General features: G+C 45.9%; 1 protein-coding gene across 1 annotated transcript; it reads left to right on the top strand.

Annotated features, from left to right (window-relative positions):
- Nucleotides 1-1153: 1153 nt before the first annotated feature.
- On the top strand, nt 1154-13234 carry LOC139411514 (kinesin-like protein kif7). Its single transcript, XM_071157978.1, has 20 exons — nt 1154-1425; nt 3187-3601; nt 4119-4319; nt 4487-4889; nt 5015-5362; nt 5551-5743; nt 6791-6934; nt 7321-7479; nt 7611-7768; nt 7884-8005; nt 8118-8252; nt 8380-8588; nt 8742-8939; nt 9203-9328; nt 10255-10431; nt 10614-10829; nt 10998-11204; nt 11369-11567; nt 11893-12054; nt 12390-13234. Exons 2-20 carry the CDS (start codon nt 3274-3276, stop codon nt 12776-12778), a joined length of 4074 nt encoding a protein of 1357 aa, XP_071014079.1. The 5' UTR covers nt 1154-1425; nt 3187-3273; the 3' UTR covers nt 12779-13234.
- Nucleotides 13235-17448: the final 4214 nt, after the last annotated feature.

Here is a 17448-nt window from a genome sequence, read left to right as displayed (position 1 = left end):
CAGACGTGATGCTTGGAGTTCAATCTTGGTTTTATTAGACCAGAGAATCTTGTTTCTCATGTCAGAGTCCATTAGGTGCAATTTGGCAAACTCCAAGTGGGCTTTCATGTGCCTGATACTGAAGAGTGGCTTCCGTCTGGCTACTCTACCATAAATGCCTGATTGGTGGAGTGCTGCAGAGATGGTTGTCCTTCTGGAAGGTTCTCCCATCTCCACCGAGGAACTCTGGATCTCTGTCAGAGTGACCATCGGGTTCTTGGTCATTTCCCTGACCAAGGCCCTTCTTCCTCGATTGCACAGTTTGGCCTGGCCGCCAGCTCTAGGAAGAGTCTTGGTGGTTCCAAACTTCTTCCATTTAAGAATGATGGAGGCCACGGTGTTCTTGGGGAACTTCAATGCTGCAGAAAACAGCATTACATCCCCAACAAAGACCGAACAAGCAGTAATCTGTCTAATAGAATCTTCAAAATTAAGTATGAATGAAATCAAAGACTGTGGCGTTTGCTGTGTAGCATCAATCATTTATGAAACTCAACAGAAAAACTATAGTGAACTATAGTGCCTTTCCAAATCATGTCCAATCAATTGAATTTACCACAGGTGAACTCCAATTAAGTTGTAGAAACATCTCAAGGATGATCAATGGAAACAGGATGCACCTGAGCAAAATTTCAAGTCTCATAGCAAAGGGTCTGAATACTTATGTATAAGTTTTTCATTTTTAAGAAATTTGCAAACATTTCTAATAACCTGTTTTTGCTTTATCATTATGCTGTATTGTGTGTAGATTGGTGAACATGTTTAATTTAATCAATTTTAGAATAAGGTTGTAATGTAACAAAATGTGGAAAAAGGGAAGCGGTTTGATTCACATAACATAATATAACCATGTGGATATTGCAATAATAATAATAATAATAATAATAATAATAATAATAATAATGAGGATAATAAGGATAAACTGCCAAATAAACTACTGCATATTTGTGAGAGTACTCTTATTTTTCCTGTCTTCTTCAAATGTAAAAAACCGGAGAAGATTCAGAATCATAGTTTGATTACAGTCATTGGACCAGAGCGGTTTCAATTGAACACGCTCAGCACATTACTTTGGACGGGTTGTGAATAGATACAGTACAGCTACGAACGGAAGTGACTTTTCATAGTACGCTAGTAGAGGATTTTAGCTAACCCTTTTCCCAACCTAATTATCCTAACCTGCTACGAAAAAGTAACTTACGGTCATGGATGTATACCCAAATATATGTTCTATCTGTGCCACCACATAGTCGAAACCCTTTGGACGAGCATCTGCTAGTGTTTACTGAATGACATCACTTCATCCAAACATTCCCACACCTTCCCTGCAACTCTCAAGTCTCTCTGCTGGAGGGTAATGGATTGGAAGATGAAAAAAAGTTTTCAGTAAGTGAATACATTGCAATATGTTATTTACGTATTCATTTGACACTTATTTTTTCCTGCTTTATGTATGCATAAGAGGTACGGGATAACTAATTTGTGTGTAACAAGAACAAAAACGTTTTAGCTAATGTTAACTAGCTAACTTTTTTTGGCCAAATTCTGCTAGCTAACGATGACGTTCTGTGAAGATCCTCAACCAAATTAGCTATTTTGGCAACTAACGTTACGGTATACGTATGTATTTTGTTGTTCTCGTAAAACAATGTTAGCCAGCTAACGCTAGTTAGTTAGCAACAAAAGTTACTTTCCTCGCTAGTTAGCCAGCTAGCTACCGAGACTATCATTAGATCTGGTACATCGCGCGATGACAACGAATTGGCTGGTCATTTTTTATTTATTTAACTAGGCAAGTCAGTTAAGAACAAATTCTTATTTACAATGACGGCCTATACCAAAAGGCCTCATGCGGGACGGGGGCCTGGGATTAAAAATAATTACAATATAAATTAGGACAAAACACATCACATCAGAGACCGGAGACAACAACATATCAAGGCAGCAACACATGACAACACAGCATGGTAGCAGCACAAAATATGGTACAAACATTATTGGCACAAAGGGAAAGAAGGTAGAGACAACAATACATCACACAAAGCAGCCATAACGATCTGCTAACATCTTCAGTCTGAGTGTTGTTTTTAGCTGTAAATGACTTTTGTTTAGTGACTGGCATCAATGTGGCATACCTTTAAGCACTTTGGTCCACGCTCATACGACGGATCGCCACTAGTGAAAGCGCACCCGACGTCAGTGGTCGAAAGTATTTTATTTGGGATAAATGGTACCCTGCACACGCAGAGAAGGGTCAGAGAGGAATTTGCGAAGCGTTAGTATGTATGGGCTAATATTTACCTGAACTTGCGCCTGCCTTCCTACCTTTGGGACAATGACTCCCATTATTAGGGTGGAGACATGAACATCTCGTCATTATATACAGATCTCTGGAAAACTTCAAATCATTGATTGGGTTCGTATATGCAATGGACACGCAATGGACCAGAGCTATGCCATCCTGTGTGTAGGTTAAGCTAAAGCTAGCCTGCAGGCTGTGCGAGTTCCAAATCAAAGTTTTTGTTTACTTTGCAGCCAAGACGTCAGACATCTTTTCTATGCTAATTAATGTATACAAATCCCCAAAACAAATTCAGACTGGATGTGCTGTTTAGCAGATGACTAGCCATCAAATGACTAGCACATCTTGTTTTGCTAGATGCTTATTTTATTATGACCAGATAACAATGCCATCTATGAAGTTCCCATCATAGCATGGACTCATTGGCATTGTTTATATAACGATAGAGCTAGGCCTATATTTAAGCAATAAGGCCCGAGGGGGTGTGGTATATGGCCAATATACCATGGCTAAGGGCTGTATCCAGGCACGCCGCAACGCGGCAACGCCTTAGCCGTGGTATATTGGCCATATACCACAAAGCGTATTGCTATTATGAACTGGTTACCAATGTAATTAGAAGGTTTTCAGCCAATCGGCCTTCAGGGCTCGAACCACCCAGTTTATAATATATTATTTACACAATATATTTGCCTCTTTCTATTAGTATTTTCTTTCTTTCACACATTTTATTTCTTTCCAACATGGATCACATTGAATGTTAACATATTTTCTGTATGAGGATTATTGATGGGGTTTTTCTGTATGAGTGTATGAGTAGATTGTGGTTATTTTGGCCTGTGTAGGATGTCCTGTCTAAGATGATTGAACTCACAAACCAGAAACCCTGAAGGGACTCCTGGACCCCTGACAGCTAGCCCAGCCTGTCAGCGATGTCTCCCAAAGTTCCTGGCCATGGCAGGTCGGAGGACATGGCGGTGCAGGTCGCTGTTCGAGTGCGCCCCCTGCTGCCCAAGGAGCTGCTGCACAGACACGAAAGCTGCATGACGGCTGACCCTGAGCAGCGCAGGGTCACTCTGGGTCACGACCGACACTTCCACTGTGACTTCCTGTTTGAGGAGAACAGCTGCCAGGAGGAGGTGTACGCTGTGTGTGTCCAGCCCCTCATAGAGGCCTTCTTTCAGGGTTTCAACACCACTGTCTTCACCTATGGACAGACAGGCTCTGGCAAGACATACACTATTGGAGAGGCCAACATTTGTGAGTTTCTGGTTTCTTCCCTGCTACCTGCAATGTTTGGTCATTTAATACTTTTTTTCTATGGCTTTTGAGTCCAATCAAAGGAGGTGTACTAGCTTGTAGTGTAGAGGAGCGGAGAATGGATGCACGTCTTCTGGTGTGTGATATATAAATGCTGATATGCAGAGAGTTCACACCCGTCCTGGAAGCCAACTGCACTTCCTACAATTCAGCTGCCACAGCCTGCGGGAACAGTCCATACCAGACAGGCTTGCCATCTGAGCTACTGGTGTGTGAGATGGCAAAGCTGTGTGGGTGGGTTATGGTTATAACACAGAGCGTGTGTGTTTGTGTGAGATGAAGTATGTGTTATATTAGATCAGTTCTGTGGTGCATGTGTGTGTCAGAGGTACGTGTTCCTTCAATGAAAACAGTGCAAAGCTGCAGGCAATGGTTTTATATACGTACATATTTAATTATCTTCAGAGGTTACTAGGCTATACCATACAGGGTATATGAACCCAGTGTCTGTGTGTAGCTTCCTTTAGGGATGAGGAGCAGGGCATCGTCCCCAGGGCTGTGGCTGAGGTCTTCAAGCTGCTAGATGAGAATGACCTCAGTGACTTCTCTGTCCGAGTGTCATACCTGGAGGTGTACAAGGAGGACTTCAGGGACCTGCTGGAGGTGGAGACATCCAGCAAGGACATCCACATCAGAGAGGATGACAAGGGCAACATTGGTATGGATTTTTTGTTTTGTTTTTATAACAAATATTTATCACAAACAAGCATCTCTCTGTGTTGTCTGGGATCTTAAATTTCAACATGAGGGTAGGGAGTAGTCAAAGTCGTGTGTGTTAGTTATTCATGGCTCTGTCTGTGCTCATGTTTGTGCGCTTCCCTGCAGTGCTGTGCGGGGTGAAGGAGTGTGAGGTGGAGGGGCTGGACGAGGTGCTGAGCCTGCTGGAGTCTGGCAACACAGCCAGACACACAGGCGTCACCCAGATGAATCCCCACTCCAGCCGCTCACACACCATCTTCAGCGTGCACATGGACCAGCGCCGCGGCGGCTCCCAGGCCCATGGTAACCCCACCACGGGCACCGGGCCTCACATCCTCTCCTCTAAGTTCCACTTTGTGGACCTGGCAGGGTCGGAGAGGATCCTCCGCACAGGGAACACAGGGGAGAGGCTGAAGGAGAGCATCCAGATCAACAGTGGCCTACTGGCCCTGGGGAATGTCATAGGAGCCCTGGGAGACCCCAAGAGGAGAGGCACCCATATACCATACAGGGACTCCAAAATCACCAGGTATGTAGTCCTCTAACATTTGGGGACTCATAAAAGGGTGTGCAGGATATATTGCTTTCCTCCTTCTTTTATTTTGCAAATTATTTTCCCCCGATTTACTTATGACATTTAAAATCTGTATGCAGGATCTTGAAAGATTCTCTGGGAGGAAACGCCAAAACACTAATGATTGCATGCATCAGCCCCTCCTCTGCGGACTTTGACGAGAGCCTGAACACACTGAACTACGCCAAGCGGGCCCGCAACATCCAGAACCGGGCTACGGTGAACTGCAGAGGAGAGTCGGACCGTGTGGAGGGGCTGGAGCAGCAGATCCGGGCGCTCCGCAGGGCCCTAGAGAACCGTCAACGCTCAGAGACCCGTATCATCGCCCGCTTGGACCCAGACAAGCGGTCGCGCCCAGGAGAGGGAGAAATCATCAGACTGCAAGCCCAGAGTGCCCACTACAGGACCTGCACTGACACTGCATACAGGTGAGATGAAACTGCTTTATTTTTCTTAATAATCATTGGCAATAAGTTAAGTAGTCGACTAGATGTAATATAATCAGTTTCATAAACAAAGTGCACTTTATTGTGAGGACAGATGTGTGTGGGTGTTGTTTGGCTAATGAGCTCAGGAGTAGTTGTCTGAATATGTAAGTCTGTGTACCCATCCCCAGGTTGCTGTGTGAGCTGAAGGGTGAGGGGACACTGTCTGCGGAGCAAGTCCTGAGGGTGAAGGACTGGCTGTGTTCTGTGGAGGAAGAACGCAGCGGCCTGACCACTGCCTCAGGACCTGACAGCGGCATCGAGAGCAGCTCTACCGAAGACACCTCCGCTCTGAGGAGGGGGAGGGCTGCTGTCAAGAACCAGGTCATACACACATTAACAATCACTACATCGCTCACTACATATTCATAAAGCTCCAATTTATTCAAAGAAAAGGCTTAACAAAATATTTTATCTTATCAAAAAGAGGTTCCTCCTAGGGCTGGGTAATATATCGTATTTTGAGGTATACCGGTATGGACTGCTATGGGTTTTAGCTAAAACGTTTTTGTTGTTGTTACACACAAATTAGTTATCTCTTATGCATACATAAAGCAGGAAAAAATGAATACGTAAATAACATATTGCAATGTATTCACTTACTGAAACGTTAACCTTTCATCTTCCAATCCATTACCCTCCAGCAGAGATACTTGAGAGTTGCAGGAAAGGTGTGGGAATGTTTGGATGAAGCTATGTCATTCAGTAAACACTAGCAGATGTATACTGCTATGGGTTTTTACAATGCTGTTTATAGCGATATGTTGATACAGTGCTAAGTTAACAGTTCTATAAAGTGGACTACTTCACGGTCAGTTTTTAACTAGTTTGATTTGAGTTTAAAGCAGTCAGAATGGCAGAAGCCCAGTAAAACCACTTAAAATGAATTTGTTGTTGTAACTCACCAAAGTAAAGTTGTTGCCAGAGTAATGGGTAACATTTTCATATGTATGCACATGGTGGCATACTTTTAAGTACTTTGGTCCACATTCATCCGTCGGATATCCACTAGTGCACCCAACGCTAGTGGTCGAAAGTATTTTCTCGTGGATAAATGATACCCGGCACACACAGAGAAGGTTCCGAGAGGAAGATATGAAGAAAGAGGTTTCACTGCTCATAAAACATATTTAGAATGTTTATTTTTCAGAAACATAAAATACTGTCAAATACCACCATGCTGTCAAAAATGAGAAAAATATTGTCATGTGATATTTTGGCCATGTCGCCCAGCCCAAGTTCATCCTATCCTAAAACATTCAAACAACCTGATGGAGTTATGGTGGTAAAGCATCAATCATCTCACCGAACAATCCAGGAAGTGTTGTTGTGCTCTGTGACTCATAATGTATCTGTCATTGAACCCCACAGGAGGCAGAGAGTGGTGGAGAGGAGTTGGGCCGTGAGAGGGAGGAGAGTGTGGCTCAGCTCCAGGGCCAGGTCCAGCAGCTGGAGAGAGAGAACACAGACTTCCTGGCTGCTCTGGAGGATGCCATGGAGCAGTACAAACAGCAGGTCAGAACTACACAGCATTTTGACTTCTTACTGGCATTTTGGTTTTCAACATGACAGCACTGTAATCATCAAATCAATTTATAAAGCCCTTCTTTTCTCAGCTGATGTCAGAAAGTGCTGTACAGAAACCCAGCCTAAAACCCCAAACAGCAAGCAATGCAGGTGTAGAAGCACGGTGGCTAGGAAAAACTCACTAGAAAGGCCAGAACCTAGGAAGAAACCTAATCATCAAAGAATAAAAGCAAATACATTTTGTCTCATTTCTTAGTCTGTCCTCACTTGCCTCCTATATTTCAGTACTAGTCTCTGTCGATAATAATTTCCATCTTGAGAGATGATCAACATTGTTCATTGTTTCAATGTTATATTCTCTCCCCCTCCCCTAGAGTGATAAGCTGCAGGAGCAGCAGGATGTGATAGTGGAGCTGCAGTGTCTGCTCTCAAGGCCAGGTGTACCGGGGCTAGGATTACTCCTGACACCACGCCCCCACACCGCCCCCCAGGGCTCCATGCGCCACTCCCACAATGGACTCACCAACAGACAGGTAACTGACTGATCAGCACCTTTTAGTAGTGGATTGAAAACTGGCATGAAGTTCTAGTCTCAACATTAATCAGTAGTGTGTTCCACAGTGTATGTCGCTGTGTGCTATGAGTGTGACTGTGTTGGCTGTAGGTTGGTCCACTGGGCTGTGTGGAGAGCAGCTCGTTTGGTGACCAGATCCAGTGTGGTTATGGTCAATCTTCTCATGACCACGAGGACCTGGGAGGGGGAGAGGTGAAAGACTCTGAGGAGGAGGACACTTACGTCAACATGAGCCATGACAGACGGAAGTATGGAGAGAATATCACATCTTTATTTAAAACTGAGTGAGATCAGGCAGATTATAGAATGCCCAAGCATCATTGACTGTCTAGGTTATTGATGGCTACTGTATGTATCTCTTAGACACGTGAATCTGACTTGGACTAAGAGAGATATCATGGGTGGATCAGCAGCTGGAGGGAGAGGTCTCCTGTCTCAGCTGCCTAGGCTGCCTCCCTCTGAACAATTCTCCACCAGGCGACCATGTGAGTCCCACAGCAGGACGAGGCCTAATAAAATTCTAAATGAACTAATTCAAAGTTAAGTTATGACTGTGGAAGCAGTAACATGTGTTTGCGTCCCCTTCTCTCTGTGCAGCCAACTCCAGTGTAGGGGAGAGCTCAGTGGGGCTGGGGTCAGAGTGGGGCCTGCTACAGGCCCAGCAGAAAATCAGAGAGCTGTCTGTCACCATCCGCATGAAGGAGGAGCTCATCAGAGAACTGGTCAAGACAGGTACATACCTAAGACCATTCCTTCCTGGCTTTCTATATGATGGCAATCACATGCCTGTTTTCGCCCCATAAACAATACGTAATGTACCATGGAGTGGTGGGACAGATGTTATCGTGTGTTACTGTAGGTAAGGACGCCCAGGCTCTGAACAGGCAGTACACCCGTAAGATCTCTGCCCTGGAGGGGGAAGCTGAGCAGGCCAGGCAGGAGGTCCAGGAGGCCCAGAGACAGCTTCAGGACCTGGAGAAACATGAGAAGGAGACCAGCGGTGTCACTGACAGGACCAGGGCCCAGGAGTGTCGCAGGAAGATAGCTGCAGCACAGAACAAAGTACAGGTCGGTCTGTCTGAGTCAGACTCCTACACTAATGCATACTGTACACTCGTAACATCAGTTAGATTGTCTGCTCATAGTGGATGTTTGTATTTGCCTGTGTCGGTTTGTTCATATATATATATGTGTGTGTGTGTGTGTGTGTGTGCGCGTTAGGTCCTGAGCCAGCGTCAGAGGGACACTGCACGGCTGGCCTTGCTGTCTGCGCAGAGCGAGCGGCGTGTTTCGGAGCTGGAGCGCAGCGTGCAGGGCATGAGGCAGCAGCAGGAGCAGCTGCAGAGACGTCTGCGACACGAGAGCCAACAGAAACGACGCCTGGAGACAGAGATGCAGCGACGCACGCACCGAGTCAAGGTTCAGCCCTGGAGAATGTAGAATACCTGCTAAGAAACAGAGTGGAGCAGGACAATGCTGTGGTTTTTACAGATTGGCATTTGTCACATCAAAAGTCTCCAGTGATCACATGGCATCAACACATGACTAATTTGCATTCAGAGTGTATTCCATACACTCCACTGGGGCCGATTCTGTGGACAGAATCATAAAATATGATGCCTGCCTACCTTGGTATCCCTGTTTTTACTGAATACTCCTTCTTTCCCTCCCTCCCTCCCCAGGAGTTGGAGATAAAGAATGAACAGCAGCAGAAGATCCTGAGGATAAAGACGGAGGAGATTGCTGCCTTCCAGAGACAGAGACGCAGCGGCAGCAACGGCTCTGTCATATCACTGGAGGAGCAACTGGTGTGACATGGGTCTTCTACAATGCTTATGAAACATTTATATAGCACATATAAACAGTTGAAGTATTTATACACCAGTTATACAATAGGCATAGAATCTCAGAAGCATTTATATAGATGTTACATACAAACCATGTTCATTCACCTCTATGCAGTAGTTCTACACCATTTATAGAGTAATTCTACAGCCTTTTCACGTATTTTATGTGGTTTTACACAGTTTCCTCTATATTTGAGCCAAGGACATAAAACAACAAAACACTAGCCTGGCCAGGAGATCAGCTGGCTACATATTTAGCCAAAAGGCATGTTTCAACATCCAAAGGCTTTATTTCCATTGTTAAAAGTGAAAGATGAAAAATGCCTCGTATCCCCCAGCAACTATATGCAGCTGAGTTTCCCCTGTGTGTCTTATATCTCACACTCATAGTACACATTGAGTGGAGAGAGTCTCAAGTCATTAACTGGTGTGCCTGGACAGGCCCAGATCTCACACTGACACTCACACTGGACCAGTGTGATACGCGGCCACCATACTGAACTCTGTGAGAAAGCCTGTTTTAGTGGATCTCTTAGCATGGTCTTTTTAATGAAGAGAGTAAGAGACCTGGCAGTCTGTGTGATGGAGATGGGTGCGATATAGATCAATACACTGAATGATGGGCAATCAACAACAAAAATTCTCAGCTGCCTGTCAGTTATAGATTTACAAGTGTTTAATTGTTCTTTTCTGAGCTTCCAATGAGCAAAATGGCTTGTCTTGTTATTGAATGTTCTTCAGATGTGGGGTGTGTCTACATTTGCTGTGTGTGCCCCTTTGTGGGCAATGTGTGTTACTTCTGAAATATTGAGTTCCTTTGTACTGTACTACCGTGTTTCATTGTGGATCCAAATGAAATGTGTCTGCATGTGTTCCCGTGGGTGCAGAAGATTGAGGAGCAGAAGCGCTGGCTGGATGAGGAGATGGAAAGTGTTCTGGAGCAGAGGAAAGGACTGGAGGACCTGGAGGGAGAGCTGACTAAGAGGGAACAGATCCTAGCCAAGAAGGAGGCCCTGCTGCAGGAACGCAGTGGCCTGGAGACCAAGAGACTCCGCTCCAGTCAGGTACACACACATTAAACAGGCCCCACACACTCAGTGGCCCTACAGGTATAGTGGTTTGCCAAGTTAATTTCACTGTCAATTTAATGATTTTCTGTACTTCTATTTGATAAATCATTCATAAATCTAGTACGGCCGAGTAGTGTCTTTCCTTCAACGGTAGTGTATCTCTTCTCTCCCCGTAGGCCCTCAGTGAGGACCTGGTGACATTGTCTGGCCGTATCGAGTCTCTGGAGCGGGAGCTGAGTGAGAGGAATGGCCTGCTCCGCAGCAGCAGTGCCCAGGACTCCCAGCAGATCCGCCAGGAGATCAACAACCTGCGCCAGGAGAAGGACACACTGCTCAAACAGAGAGTGGAGCTGGATGACAAACTACGGCAGGGTAGTCTGCTCTCACCAGAGGTCAGAGACCCTACAGGCTTACAGAAGCTTCTAACACTGCCCCAACACTTCTCTGTGGATTCTTTCCATACATAGTATTTGTATAGTTTCTGTAGTTTGGTATATTGTGTGTGTGCCTGTATTCCTCCCCCATTTCAACCCCTGTGGTTCTCTTTGTTCTGTCCCCAGGAGGAGCGGTCTGTGTTCCAGCTGGACGAGGCCATCGAGGCTCTGGACGCTGCTATAGAGTATAAGAACGAGGCCATCACCCAGAGACAGAGGCAGCTGAGGGCCTCTGCCAGCATGCTCTCCCAGTGGGAGATGAACCTCATGGCCAAACTCAGCTACCTGTCTGCCTCAGAGACCCGTGCACTGCTCTGCAAGTACTTTGACAAGGTCTGTCTGTGTTGGCTCTTCTCTACTGTTGTGGTTTTCACTGTGTCTGCTCAAATACATGGCCGCATAGCCTATGTGTACACAGCAAATCTCCATTATGATTCAAAGCAGCATGGAAATGGAGTGAGAGAAAGATAGGGAATGTAAGTTGTTTGTGTGTGTAGGTGGTGTCGCTGCGGGAGGAGGAGCGTAAGCTGCAGCTGGCCCTGGCAGATCTAGAGATGCGTCGTGAGGAGCAGTTGCAGCTGGTGCAGTGGCTGGAGAACGCTCTGGACCGCACGCAGCTCGACACGGACCGCAGGCTCACACAGCAGCAGAAGGAGCATGAGAGGAGTGTACAGCTACTGCTGCAGCAGTGCCGAGGTGGGCCTCACACACAAATAAATACACACACCTGTAGGATTTAGGCAGAATATAACCAAAATTTTTTGTTTTCAACGAAGATTTAGGCACATTTGCCGTTTTTGCTCCACCTCAAGCCAACAAAATGAGACACAGGCACAACTACGCGTATCTTTTTAAAAATATATATATATTGTTGATATTTTATCTCCATTCAGTTTGCCATGTCTATACCTCCCATTCAACCCTCCCACACCCAGTGTGATAACAGCCACCAGGCCCATTATCTGCAGCGCAGTGTTCCTCAGGTATTGTTGTGGTCCCCCTGATGTTTACTTCCCTACAGAGCAAATGGACGAGGGCCTGGCGGGGAGGCAGAGGCAGTACGAAGGCTGGATCCATAACCTCAGTAAAGAGCTCAACCACTACAAGACTGCCAACCTGGAACTGAGCAACCGGTTCAGGGAGCTGTGTGGCAACACCAGCCAACCCATGGAGCAGGGAAAGGGTAATGTATGGCTCATTTTGGATAGGGACATATTATTGTTATTTTTTTCAAGGCGCTCTAGTCAGTGGGTAAAGTACATTAATGTAACATAATGTAGGTAAGATAACAGAAGGTATGGGTATTAAAAAAACAATCCAATCTCTGATTTCTGCTAAAATAATCCTCATCTGCTCAAATACTCAGACATCTGCTCTATCTCTCATGTAAAATAGGCACATCTGTCAGGGAATAATAAGTATTCAGTGTTTGTGACTGAGTATTCCTCTTAGCCTGTCCTGTTCAGTGCTGGGCTGTGAGGCATGTGAATATTCATTATTTTATATGTTGCGTTGCAGTTCCAGTCTTTGAGGGCAGAATAGGCAGTGGCAGTGTGGAGAGGCTGAGCCGAGGCCCAGACGACAGCCGTAGGGGAGGGCCAGGGGAGCCAGAGAGACCAACCAGGTCCCGGGAAGAAATAAGGGAGCTGGTCAACGCACCTCTCCCTGCCACATGGAGGCGCTCCTCCCTCCCCACCGAGGACCCCTGCGGCATGGAGGAGCTACAGCAGCAGGTGGCCATGGAGACGCCTGTAAACCGGGTGGTTCAGACTGGTACGGGCCCTTGGAGTGGGACAACATCTCTGCCATTTGCCAAATCACTCAGAGAGTCCCGCCGATCCAGCCTCAACACCGGACCACTGATCTCAAACAATTCCAGAATTGATGTGAGGAAGAATCCTATTTAAAAGCACAAGGACCTCATGGTAGAATCAAGTTGAAATGCAAAAGGACTTAATGGCAGGATCCTGTTTAAAATGCAACAGAATCAAGTTCAATTCAACATGTCAAAATGAACTTGTTTTTTTATCCTGTTTTCGTATTGTTAAAAGTATGTTTTTTTTTTTTTATCTGTAAGTATCTTTTGTATTAATTCATTCTTATTTTTCTATATTTGTGGTTTTATAAATAAATGTTGGAAGAATGCTCTTCATTTTCTATATCAAGCACTTTTATTTTCCTCTGTGTAATTCATATCCGCTTTTGCAATCATAGACGTTGTCATCATCGGTTATACTCTTCACTGTTGCTATTTTGTCATCACTACCCATTTCTGTATGTGAAATAAAATACGATTCTTGCTTCTGTAATCTCTGACTGACGAATATGTTGTAAAGGCGTAATATAAAAAAATATTGAAAGTTGTGGTTTGTTGGCTAAATAATTTATAAAAACTGCTATCTTAAATGCATAATGCCATACATTTGGACATCAATCAATCAATCAAATGTATTTTGTAAAGCCCTTTTTACATCAGTGCTATATAGATACCCAGCCTAAATCCCCAAATGGCAAGCAATGCAGAGGCACAGTGTCTAGGGAAAAACTCCCTAGAAGGGCAGAGCCAGGCTCCGAGGGGTGGCTAGTCGTCATAGAATTAGAATACTACAATGGGAATTAAACTTATTACGATGGGATAAAAATCAACCATTTTGGTCAGGGAGTTGGTCTGTGCTGTGATAAAATATTGTGTGAAATAATGAATTTGAAGAATGTAACTACACTGTATGATTGTTAGTTAGCCAGACAGTTCTAGAAGAATGATTCCATACATTTTTCCATTAACTTCCAATATGCCAGAATTACATTCAAACAATGCAGTCACTCCACAGCCGTAGGTAGGGTGGCTGGCTGGCTGAAATCAGTTGATGGCAAGTTGTAGATGCAACTTGATATTGTATCATATAATAGCACTCACAGCTTTCCAAGAAAAGGAAAATATAGATATTTAAGATCTATTTACATATACATTACCAAATGTATGTGGACACCTGCTCGTCAAACATCTCATTCTAAAACCATGGGCATTAGTATGGAGTTGGTCCCCCCTTTGCTGCTATAATAACCTCCACTCTTCTGGGAAGGCTTTCCACTAGATGTTGGAACATTGCCACAGGGACTTTCTTCCATTCAGCCACAAGAGCATTAGTGAGGTTGGGCACTGATGTTGGGCAATTAGGCCTGGCTTACAGTCAGCGTTACAATTCATCCCAAAGGTGTTTGATGGGGTTGAGGTCAGGGCTCTGTGCAGGCCAGTCAAGTTCTTCCACACCGATCTCAACAAACCATTTGTGTATGGACCTCGCTTTGTACATGGGGCATTGTCATGTTGAAACAGGAAAAGGCTTTCCCCAAACTGTTGCCACAAAGTTGGAAGCACAGAATTGTCTAGAATGTCATTGTATGCTGTAGCGTTAAGATTTCCTTTCACTGGAACCAAGGGGCCTAGCCCAAAAAATGAAAAATAGCCCCAGACCATTAGTTCTCCTCCACCAAACTTCTCAGCTGGCACAATGCATTGGGACAGGTAGAGGTCTCATGGCATCTGCCAAATCCAGATTCCTCTGTGTTCCTTTGCCCGTAATCGAACACACAAATGCTGATGCTCCAGATACTCAACTAGTTTAAAGGTCCGTTTTATTGCTTCTTCCGTTGCCGCCACCTCGCTTCGCGTTCCTAGGAAACTATGCAGTTTTTTGTTTTTTTATGTGTTATTTCTTACATTAGTACCCCAGGTCATCTTAGGTTTCATTACATACAGTCGAGAAGAACTACTGAATATAAGATCAGCGTCAACTCACCATCAGTACGACCAAGAATATGTTTTTCGCGACGCGGATCCTGTGTTCTGCCTTACAAACAGGACAACGGAGTGGATCCTATGCAGCGACCCAAAAAAACGACTCCGAAAGAGAGGGAAACGAGGCGGTCTTCTGGTCAGACTCCGGAGACGGGCACACCGTGCACCACTCCCTAGCATTCTTATTGCCAATTTCCAGTCTCTTGACAACAAGGTTGATGAAATCCGAGCAAGGGTAGCATTCCAGAGGGACATCAGAGATTGTAACGTCCTTTGCTTCACTGAAACATGGCTCACTGGAGAGACTCTATCCGAAGCGGTGCAGCCAACGGGTTTCAGAAACAAACATCTTTCTGGTAAGAAGAGGGGCGGGGGCGTATGCCTCATGGCCAACGTGACATGGTGTGATGAAAGAAACATACAGGAACTCAAATCCTTCTGTTCACCTGATTTAGAATTCCTCACAATCAAATGTAGACCGCATTATCTACCAAGAGAATTCTCTTCGATTATAATCACAGCCGTATATATCCCCCCCCAAGCAGACACATCGATGGCTCTGAACAAACTTTATTTAACTCTCTGCAAACTGGAAACGATTTATCCGGAGGCTGCATTCATTGTAGCTGGGGATTTTAACAAGGCTAATCTGAAAACAAGACTCCCTAAATTTTATCAGCATATCGATTGCGCAACCAGGGGTGGAAAGACCTTGGATCATTGTTACTCTAACTTCCGCGACGCATATAAGGCCCTGCCCCGCCCCCCTTTCGGAAAAGCTGACCACGACTCCATTTTGTTGATCCCTGCCTACAGACAGAAACTAAAACAAGAGGCTCCCACGCTGAGGTCTGTCCAACGCTGGTCCGACCAAGCTGACTCCCCACTCCAAGACTGCTTCCATCACGTGGACTGGGAGATGTTTCGTATTGCGTCAGATAACAACATTGACAAATACGCTGATTCGGTGTGCGAGTTCATTAGAACGTGCGTTGAAGATGTCGTTCCCATAGCAACGATTAAAACATTCCCTAACCAGAAACCGTGGATTGATGGCAGCATTCGTGTGAAACTGAAAGCGCGAACCACTGCTTTTAATCAGGGCAAGGTGTCTGGTAACATGACCGAATACAAACAGTGCAGCTATTCCCTCCGCAAGGCTATCAAACAAGCTAAGCGCCAGTACAGAGACAAAGTAGAATCTCAATTCAACGGCTCAGACACAAGAGGCATGTGGCAGGGTCTACAGTCAATCACGGACTACAGGAAGAAATCCAGCCCAGTCACGGACCAGGATGTCTTGCTCCCAGGCAGACTAAATAACTTTTTTGCCCGCTTTGAGGACAATACAGTGCCACTGACACGGCCTGCAACGAAAACATGCGGTCTCTCCTTCACTGCAGCCGATGTGAGTAAGACATTTAAACGTGTTAACCCTCGCAAGGCTGCAGGCCCAGACGGCATCCCCAGCCGCGCCCTCAGAGCATGCGCAGACCAGCTGGCCGGTGTGTTTACGGACATATTCAATCAATCCCTATACCAGTCTGCTGTTCCCACATGCTTCAAGAGGGCCACCATTGTTCCTGTTCCCAAGAAAGCTAAGGTAACTGAGCTAAACGACTACCGCCCCGTAGCACTCACATCCGTCATCATGAAGTGCTTTGAGAGACTAGTCAAGGACCATATCACCTCCACCCTACCTGACACCCTAGACCCACTCCAATTTGCTTACCGCCCAAATAGGTCCACAGACGATGCAATCTCAACCACACTGCACACTGCCCTAACCCATCTGGACAAGAGGAATACCTATGTGAGAATGCTGTTCATCGACTACAGCTCGGCATTCAACACCATAGTACCCTCCAAGCTCGTCATCAAGCTCGAGACCCTGGGTCTCGACCCCGCCCTGTGCAACTGGGTACTGGACTTCCTGACGGGCCGCCCCCAGGTGGTGAGGGTAGGCAACAACATCTCTTCCCCGCTGATCCTCAACACTGGGGCCCCACAAGGGTGCGTTCTGAGCCCTCTCCTGTACTCCCTGTTCACCCACGACTGCGTGGCCACGCACGCCTCCAACTCAATCATCAAGTTTGCGGACGACACAACAGTGGTAGGCTTGATTACCAACAACGACGAGACGGCCTACAGGGAGGAGGTGAGGGCCCTCGGAGTGTGGTGTCAGGAAAATAACCTCACACTCAACGTCAACAAAACTAAGGAGATGATTGTGGACTTCAGGAAACAGCAGAGGGAACACCCCCCTATCCACATCGATGGAACAGTAGTGGAGAGGGTAGCAAGTTTTAAGTTCCTCGGCATACACATCACAGACAAACTGAATTGGTCCACTGACACAGACAGCATCGTGAAGAAGGCGCAGCAGCGCCTCTTCAACCTCAGGAGGCTGAAGAAATTCGGCTTGTCACCAAAAGCACTCACAAACTTCTACAGATGCACAATCGAGAGCATCCTGGCGGGCTGTATCACCGCCTGGTATGGCAACTGCACCGCCCTCAACCGTAAGGCTCTCCAGAGGGTAGTGAGGTCTGCACAACGCATCACCGGGGGCAAACTACCTGCCCTCCAGGACACCTACACCACCCGATGTCACAGGAAGGCCATAAAGATCATCAAGGACATCAACCACCCGAGCCACTGCCTGTTCACCCCGCTATCATCCAGAAGGCGAGGTCAGTACAGGTGCATCAAAGCTGGGTCCGAGAGACTGAAAAACAGCTTCTATCTCAAGGCCATCAGACTGTTAAACAGCCACCA

Source organism: Oncorhynchus clarkii, chromosome 6, assembly GCF_045791955.1.
Source record: "Oncorhynchus clarkii lewisi isolate Uvic-CL-2024 chromosome 6, UVic_Ocla_1.0, whole genome shotgun sequence".
In the NCBI taxonomy this organism is placed as follows: domain Eukaryota; kingdom Metazoa; phylum Chordata; class Actinopteri; order Salmoniformes; family Salmonidae; genus Oncorhynchus; species Oncorhynchus clarkii.
The sequence above is the reverse complement of the archived record's forward strand: the minus strand, read 5'-3'. Positions and strand labels throughout refer to the sequence as shown.